The 8,052-nt window shown below is 54.4% G+C and overlaps 3 protein-coding genes across 3 annotated transcripts in view; 1 reads left to right on the forward strand and 2 right to left on the reverse strand.

Annotated features, from left to right (window-relative positions):
• Window positions 1-2,813, reverse strand: part of ARHGDIA (Rho GDP dissociation inhibitor (GDI) alpha) — a 9,854-nt gene extending 7,041 nt beyond the window's left edge. The window contains exon 1 of the mRNA XM_015560035.1: window positions 2,808-2,813. The gene's annotated coding sequence lies outside the window, so the exon portion shown is untranslated. The remainder of the gene's footprint in view (window positions 1-2,807) is intronic.
• Window positions 476-8,052, forward strand: part of ANAPC11 (anaphase promoting complex subunit 11) — an 11,711-nt gene continuing 4,134 nt past the window's right edge. Inside the window, exon 1 of the mRNA XM_015560053.1 lies at window positions 476-745. Coding sequence (XP_015415539.1) covers window positions 577-745 — 169 coding nt within the window. The 5' untranslated portion in view covers window positions 476-576. The remainder of the gene's footprint in view (window positions 746-8,052) is intronic.
• On the reverse strand, window positions 5,849-8,022 carry ALYREF (Aly/REF export factor). Its single transcript, XM_015560058.1, has 4 exons — window positions 7,474-8,022; window positions 6,902-7,049; window positions 6,250-6,485; window positions 5,849-6,149 (listed from the first exon to the last, which is right to left on the reverse strand). Exons 2-4 carry the CDS (start codon window positions 6,930-6,932, stop codon window positions 6,135-6,137), a joined length of 282 nt encoding a protein of 93 aa, XP_015415544.1. The 5' UTR covers window positions 6,933-7,049; window positions 7,474-8,022; the 3' UTR covers window positions 5,849-6,134.

The raw sequence follows: 8,052 nt of genomic DNA on the forward strand, positions 1-8,052 counted from the left end.
GACCACCCGCCGCGGCCGCCTGCCAGGCTTTCCTCAGGGACTCAGCGTATGCCAACGACCGGAAACGACCCGGCGACGCCCCGATCGCCCCGGAGAAGAGAGCTCAGGGCTCTGCTAGTGAAGCGCGATCTTGGGCAGAATCAGCCGCAGGCTCAGCCTCTGCAGTTGGTGCGGGCGGTCCGCCTGGCCCCGGGGGTGATGATGGCGGCACCTGCGGCCTGACTTGGAATGAACCTTCTTCCCCAAGGGCTTTTGAGTCTTGTCCATAGGATGGACCCTATCTCATTGCTGTGCAACTGGAAAGTTCAAACCTTTTTAAAAAATATGTTTTTACTGATTTCAGAGAGGAAGAGAGAGAGAGAGAGAGAAAGAAACATCAATGATGAGGATCATTGATTTGTCGCCTCCTGCACGCCCCCTGCTGGGGATTGAGCCCCAAACCTGGGCATGTGCCCCCGACTGAAATTGAACAGGGGACCCTTCAGTCCACAGGCTGATGCTCTAGCCACTAAGCCAAACCAGCCAGCGTGAATATTGAAAGCTCTCAAGTCCTGGCCCTGGCCGTGTCACCTCCCCATGCTGGTGGATCCCTGGTCAGGACATACGCACGATGCCACCGGGGAATGCAGGAATAAGTGGAACAGCAAATGGATGCTTCTCTCTCTCCTGTTCTGTTCGCGGGGCTCTCGGGAGTGGTGGGCAGATTGGCGTCCTGCAGGCTGGCCATCAGTGTTCTGCCAGGTCTGTCTGCCTGAGGACGGCCCACAGGCTGCCCCTACCTCACACCAGCCACGAGCGGAGTACCCAGGCTACCCACATCTTTGCCAGCAGACTACACATTTGAGGATTCCCAAGACCTTCCCACGCCGGGTTAGAAAATTCCATGAAATAACTCACACAACTCAGTGAAGCTCTTTACTTACGATCATTGGTCGATTATAAAGGTCACAACTTGCAAGAAATGCACAGGGCGCCCAGCTGGTGTGGCTCAGTGCACAAGGCCCCTTCCCCAAGTTGCAGGCTGATCCCCAGTAGGGGGCATGGAGGAGGCAGCCCTTTGATTCTTATTGTTGACTAGAGGCCCAGTGCACGACATTCGTGCACTGGAGGGGGGGTTTCCCTCAGCCTGGCCTGTCCCCCCTCACAGTCCAGGATTCCTCAGGGGATGTCTGCCTGCCAACTTAGGCCCGCTCCTGGTAGTAGGACATCTCCCAAGGGGTCCTTAAGCGCTGCCATGGAGGCGGGAGAGTCTCTCGCCATCGCTGCTGCGCTCACCATCCACGAGCCCAGTTTCTGGCTGAGCAGCGCTCCCCCTGTGGTAGTTCACTGACCACCAGGGGGCAGCTCCTATGTTGAGCGCCTGCCCCTTGGTGGTCAGTGCATGTCATAGCACGGGTTCCACCATTCAGTCAATTTGCATATTAGCCTTTTATTATATATGACTAGAGGCCTGGTGCATGAAAATTTGTGCACGGGAGAGGAGTCCCTCAGCCTGGCCTACTCCCTCTCACAGTCCAGGAGCCCTCAGGGGTTATCCTAAGCTACAGTCTGGCCTCCCTTTGTGGGAGGTGACCGGGCTGATCGGGGAAGGCAATGCCCCCATTACACTGCCAGCCACCATGGCTTGCCTGAGCCTTAGCCCAGCCCTGGCAGCAGCAGCCACTGCAGCTTTGTCCAGAAGGACGTCCGGAAGACATCTAATTAGCATATTACCTTTTCATTAGTATAGATGTTTCTGTCTCTCCCTCTATCTTCCTCTCTGAAATCAATTTAAAAATATATATATAATTTTTTAAAGAAATGCACAAGGCAAGGCAGGGAGGGTGTGTTGGGGCTTCATGCCCTCTTTGGGCCCACTACCCTCCCAGCACCTTGTGTGTTCACTGACCTGGAACCTCTTCAAACCCATGGTTTAGGGGCTTTTATGGAATCTTCATCAAAAGGCAAGGTTGATTAAATCATCAGTTCTTGGTGATGGGCTCAATCTCTAGCCTTGGCCCCTTCCCAGAGGTCAGGGTACCAGCAGCTGTCCTGACACTATCCAGGAACCCACCCAGAGTCATCGCATCACCGTAAACCCGAGTGTGAAAGGGAACTGTTCTGAATAAAGAGACAGTCCTACCAGGAGATTCCAAGGGCTGTTGGAGCTGTGCCGGGAAGCAGGGACAAAGACCAAATCTTTATGGCTACACCACAGTCGCTTTTCTGTGCTGTGGCTCTCAGGTTCGGAGGAAACCAGGATATGGGTGGCTGAGCATTTCCCAGGCACTTGTGGGTTTGCCTGGCCCAGTCCTCCTCTGTGCTATGGGTGCTCCTGACCCCTCGTAGCTCAGGCTGGAGAAGCCCCCAGTAAACTTTCAAAGGTGCCGTGGGCTCCGGCCGGCCAGCAGCCTCTCAAGCCCACGGCATCAGAGGTCGTGGGTATTGTTTTCAACAGGCATTAATTTATTAGGTGTAGGGAGTGGCTCTAGGGTCAAGCCTTAGGCTGACCTGTGGCAGGGCCACAAACAAGTCCCAGCCTGGAGAGCAGAGCCCTCCTGGCACAATTAAGCCTGACCGTGTAGCCCTCCCTAATTCCTTCCTAAGTAGCTAATGGGCGGTGGGAGGTGCAGCAAGTGTTGTGAAAACAAGAACGTTGGTGTACATGTTCATCTTGTTTTAATCAGACTACAAAATAAAGCACCGGCCTGCAGGCTGGGTCTTTTGTGTCCTCATCCAGGCATGGGAGATCCACCAAGCCCCAGCTGTATTCTCTTGTCTGTGTTTTCTTCAATCCTTCACCGTCCCTCCTCAGGTGCACCCTTGACCGTGCTGGCGCAGCACAATTAGGCATCGAGAAATGGTTATTTTCTAATCCACTGGCATTTCTTAACAGGAATTCTTTTTTTTTTTTTAATATTTGTATTGATTTTAGGGAGGAAGGGAGAGGGAGAGATAGAAACACCAGTGATGAGAGAGATACCCTATTTGGGATCAAGCCTGAAATCTGGGCATGTGCTCTTGACCAGAGTCAAACTCAGGACCCTTCAGTCTGCAGGCTGATGCTCTATCCAGAGTCAAACCAGCTAGGGCTGGGATTCTTTTATTTTAAAAAACTTCTTCATCAGTTATTTAATCCCTTCAAAATACAGTTGAATAAAATAAAACCAGATAAAATGTTTGACATTCTGTTATTTGTCAGTATTTAGAATGAATTAGTGCCCAAGAGCCCTCCAGAGGTGAACATTGGATATTCTTTACTGTTGTTATGAAATCTTTTTAAAAAAAATATATTTTATTGATTTTTTACAGAGAGGAAGGGAGAGAGATAGAGAGCTAGAAACATCGATGAGAGAGAAACATCGATCAGCTGTCTCCCGCACACTCCCCACTGGGGATGTGGCCACAACCAAGGTACATGCCCTTGACCGGAATCGAACCCGGGACCCCCCAGTCCGCAGGCCGACGCTCTATCCACTGAGCCAAACCGGTTTCGGCTGTTGTTATGAAATCTTGAGTGTTTATTCAACAAGGACAAAAAGAGATTATTAACACATTAATGGTAACTTGAATGGTGTGTTTATGATGGATTTGTACATTTAAAAATTGGTATGCTTAATTTTTATTAGATATTAACTTACTATTCTGCTAAAACATTTTACAACTGTTTCTGCAACCTGCATAGATAACAAAAATTAACTCTGTCCTAGCTTGGGCTAAATGATCACCGACAAGTTGATGTATTTAAAATTAACGAGATTACCTTCTGGTTTTCTTTTTATATGAAAATCTTTAATGATGCATATTTATTGCTATTCCCCTCCCCCAATAGTCAGTTGATCCCAGGGTGACTTGTTAATAATAACAGCTCATTAAAGTAAACCATGTAAACATTTATGAAAAATATAGCCATCTTTAATTCCGTAACATAAAAATGTGTGAATAATGCTCATAGCAGCATTATTCTAATAACCAAAAAGTGGAAGCAACCCGAACGTCTAGCAGCTGACGAGTGGAGAAACAAAACATGAGGCATCCATCACAGGGGATTCGGCAAAAGGACTGAGGTACTGACTCGTGCTATAAAGCGGACAAACTCAGAAATCCTTAGGAGCCCTGGCCGGGGGTCAGGTCAGGTGGTTAGTGTGCTACGCGAACGGAAAGCTAGATGAAAAGGTCCCACGGCGAACAATTCTGATGTTGGAAATGCCCAGAACAGGGCAACCCAGAGGCTGAGCAGCCCAGTGCCCACCTGGGGAGAGGGGAAGGGGCTGAGCGGTGATGAGAAGATTCTGGAATTGGAACGTGGTGGTGGGTATGTGACTGAATACAGTAACATCACTGAGATGTACACTGAGGGGAAAACATACCTTATTAAAGGTCTCATTTCAAAAGCCTGTAGGAACGAGGATTTCACCTGACTAGTGCTGGGAAAACGATGGTGTGTATTATCAGCCTTTTGTGCCCATTGAATGTTTTATTTTTTAAAATCTTTATTGTTGAAAGTATTACACATGTGCCCCCCTTCCCCCATTGGTCCCCTCTCCCCCAATGTTTTCTTTCAATTGAGCATCTTTTTCTAAAACAAGGATTTCACATTCTATGCATTGAAAGCCCACTCCACATCTACTTTGGGGCACTGTCTATGGGTGTCACCCTTGGGAGGCCCCGAAAGCTGGCCGCAGCCTGTACCAGGGCCCCTTCCTTCGACACCAGCCCCTCCAACCAGCCACACCAGGGCCCGGCTTGTGCCAGCTTCCAGCGTCCTCACCTCAGGGCCTTTCCGCTGCCTGTAAAGCTTCCCGCCAAACGTCCACAGCCTCCCACTGTCTGGCAGTTCTTGTTCCCAGTTGTTTCCTGGAACCTGAAGATGGGGCCTAGACCTGCTCCCCCAGGTCCTGAGGAACCACCCCAGCTCCCCACCCCAGTGGCGGGCACTTGCAGCACTTATGGCCTCTGGCTGGGGGACCTCACCCCTCCATCAGGTGCCGACTTTAGCTTCTGGACAGCAGGGAGCAAGATGACCCCACTTCTCCTGTCAACACTCCCAGCACAGTCTCCTTCCTGGCCTGTGCCCGCCTCTGCCTGGATGACCCGACCTGTTACATCCACCCCTTGGGCCACAGCAGCCCACGCCAGGCTCGGCTGCTCCCCGGGCCCTTCAGTGCCCAGCGTAGCACAGGCTGCAGCGTGGCAGCCACTGGCTCTGTAGGGACAGGGCCACCCTTAGTCACACCGTGGCCCCATGGGGACTGGGAGCAGCCTGAGCTGCAGGCTGCCTCCAGGAGGGGCCTGGCCGAGCATGCTTGGGGTCCCCCTGACCTGCATCCACTGTGCTCTCAGCCCGCTCTGTTCTGTTGGAGGGTGGTGAGAGGGGCATGTGTGTCTACCAGTTCCTGGCTCTGCAGGTCACATTTGCCAGCCTCCACCAGCACCATCAGCACAGGCAGAGGACCTCCATGCCCTGCTCCACCCTGGCAACCAGGAAGGACACAACGAAGGGAGGATGTTGCAGTCAGAGCTGCCAACGCCAGGCTCCTGAGCAGCGGAGGAAGGGGACAAGTGAGCAGCCACCTGCAATCTGGCAGCAGCACAGGTGGCCACCCCACCTCACGCAGCAGGCAGGTGACAAGTGGTTACAGGAGCAGGGACCGCTGCCCCACGTTCCCCTACTGCCCAGGTCAGCGGGAGTGCCAGGACCCCTGGGACATCAGAGAGGCAGCCACCACTTCCCCAGCACCAGCGCCAGCCTGCCAGGACACCAGATGCCAGCTTGGCTGCTCCCCACCTGCCCTGTGTTCCTCCCTCCCTCCCGGTCAGCACCAAGTGTGGCCCAGGCGAGGGCTCCAATGACGAATGAGAGCTCCAGTTCTACACACGTTTCTGTTTATTATGGCAAAGGTGAAAACACCACCTCCTCCACAACAGCAACCAGTAAAATTTATCCCAAAAATAACTCGGTACAAAACAGGTCTGTTTCAGAATTTTTTAAAAAAAAAGAAAAAAAAGGAAAAGAAATCTTTACATGAGTTTTAAATCCTATTTTAAAACAAGAAACAACTCCATCATTGGCCACAGGGCCCCGCCAGCCCGCCCTCGGGAAGCAGCGCGAGACGACATCCAGGCCTAGCTCCAAGCACGGATTTGCTGGTGCTTTAGCTGGTGTCCATCTGAAACAGGAGAAAAGAGGTCAGAGAAGGTCCCACCCCCCAAAAGAGGGGGCTCCCCACCCTCATGCTAGGCCAGCCCCCAGGACCCCTGGCCACTCACCCTCGCGTTGTAAGCGTCCAGCTGGGCATCCAGCTCCTCCGCAGAGATCTGCTGCTTTGAACTCCGGCCGGTACCCCTGCCTCTGCCCCGGCTGCCTCCACGGGCGCCTCTCCGAGTGCCGCTGCCGAAGCCTCCAGACCCTCGGGTTCTGGTCATCCCGCCCCTGTTGGCGCTCTGCACCGGCCTGCGCTGCGTGTCTATCTGTGAGGTGACGAGCTGGATGTTCATGGGGCGGCCTGCGGCAGGAACACAAAAGGGCACTCCCATCGGAGCCTGAAACCCACGGGCGACCCCAATGCCACCACCCAGACAGACAGCCGGGCCCCACTGGGAGGAGCAGCACCGAGGGTAGCCTGCCAACGCCTCCTCAGCCCGGCTCAGGCCAGCGTCGCTCACAGTGGAAAGGTGGGGGCCCCTGACACCCTCAGCCCACCCACAGAGCAAGCACCACAGTGCTTCTGGAAGGCGAGGCTGCGGGAAGGAACGTAGCTTGCTGGATGGGGATCACAAGAGGTGGGTCCAGATGTGGGGGCAGCAGAGGGTGGCAGAATGAGAGACAAGGAGGTGACGGCAAAGTGTCCTCAACGGGGAGGGGGAGGGTGTAAGCATACAGGTGCCAGCCCTCAGCTCCCTGGTCCAACCCCAAACGCACCATCCAAAGGGACGCCGTTGTACTGTTTCATGGCTTTCAGGGCGTCTGCCTTCCGCTCAAAGTGCACGTCGGCTGTTCCCAGGCTGCGGCCAGAGCGGTCGTAGTGCACGGCGGCCTTCTTCAGAGTCCCGAACTCCGCAAACAGCTCCTGGAGTCAGGAAAAAAAAAGCCCCAGCCACACCTGTTCCCTCCGGCGGCTGGGGGACAGCCCCGGGAGTGTCAGCTACTTGGAGGGCGCTTCCCTGGGTGGCAGACGTACAGGTGGAGGGCAGGACAGTGGGAGTGGGATGTGGGGAAGGACGGGCAGGAGAGACAGCAACTTCCAGGAAAAGCTGGGCCTGAGGGCTCCTGCCAGCCTGGGGGCCTGACATCTACCACAAGCCCCTGTGAGGGGCACCCATGAAGTCGCTGTCTTCTTTGACAAAGGAGTTGACAACACACCCGAGAACAGTGCCAACCATCAGCAAAGGCCGAGATCACAGAGCCAGGGACACCACCTGCCATGTGCCCCAGCTCCAGGGCCCACTGGTTTGGGAGTCCTGCCCAGCCCCCCGGGGCAGGTTCTGGCTCACCTTTCCCTCTCCTCCTACTCAAGCCTGCCGCAAAGTCTCAAGTCAAGCGCTGCCATGGGAACTGCCCTGGCCTCAGGCAGGCTGGGAGTTGGAGAGGGAACCCAGAGTGTGGGGCTACTCCGGCCGCAGGCACAGCGGGAAGAGGAGGTCACCAAAAGCGGTTTCCAGTGGATGCCAGAAACCACCTTGAAAAGAGTGTTGAGACACTGTGAGTGCTCACCGGCCTCGCTCTGTCCTCCCACAGCTGAGCTCGGGGACACGGAGCCCAGGACGGCCCAGCACCCTGACCCGGCCATCTCTACGCCTGACCCCCGCGGTGCCATCACTGAGCCACAGGACAAGTTTACGTCCCTGTGGGACTCAACCCATAATAATAACTGAAAACGATAACAAACCTAGAGGCTTCAACCAAAGGGGGGTCTGAAATGCGGGCGAGACTGGAGGGTGGTGGGAAGGGAGACAACAGGTACAGACACAGGGCTCAGGCCAACACCAGGGACAGGCGCCATCCCGCCTCCGCAGACCGCGGAGACGGACGAGTACAGCGAGCAAGCAGCCTCGCTCCACGCAACACGGGGC

The sequence above is a fragment of the Myotis davidii genome, unplaced genomic scaffold, assembly GCF_000327345.1.
Source record: "Myotis davidii unplaced genomic scaffold, ASM32734v1 scaffold211, whole genome shotgun sequence".
Taxonomy (NCBI): domain Eukaryota; kingdom Metazoa; phylum Chordata; class Mammalia; order Chiroptera; family Vespertilionidae; genus Myotis; species Myotis davidii.

Coding starts and splice junctions, on each gene's coding strand:
- ALYREF (XM_015560058.1), bottom strand. CDS start 6,932: ATGAAACAGTACAACGGCGTCCCTTTGGATG. Junction 6,486..6,901: donor CAACGGCGTCCCTTTGGATG/GTGCGTTTGGGG, acceptor TTCCTGCCGCAG/GCCGCCCCATGAACATCCAG.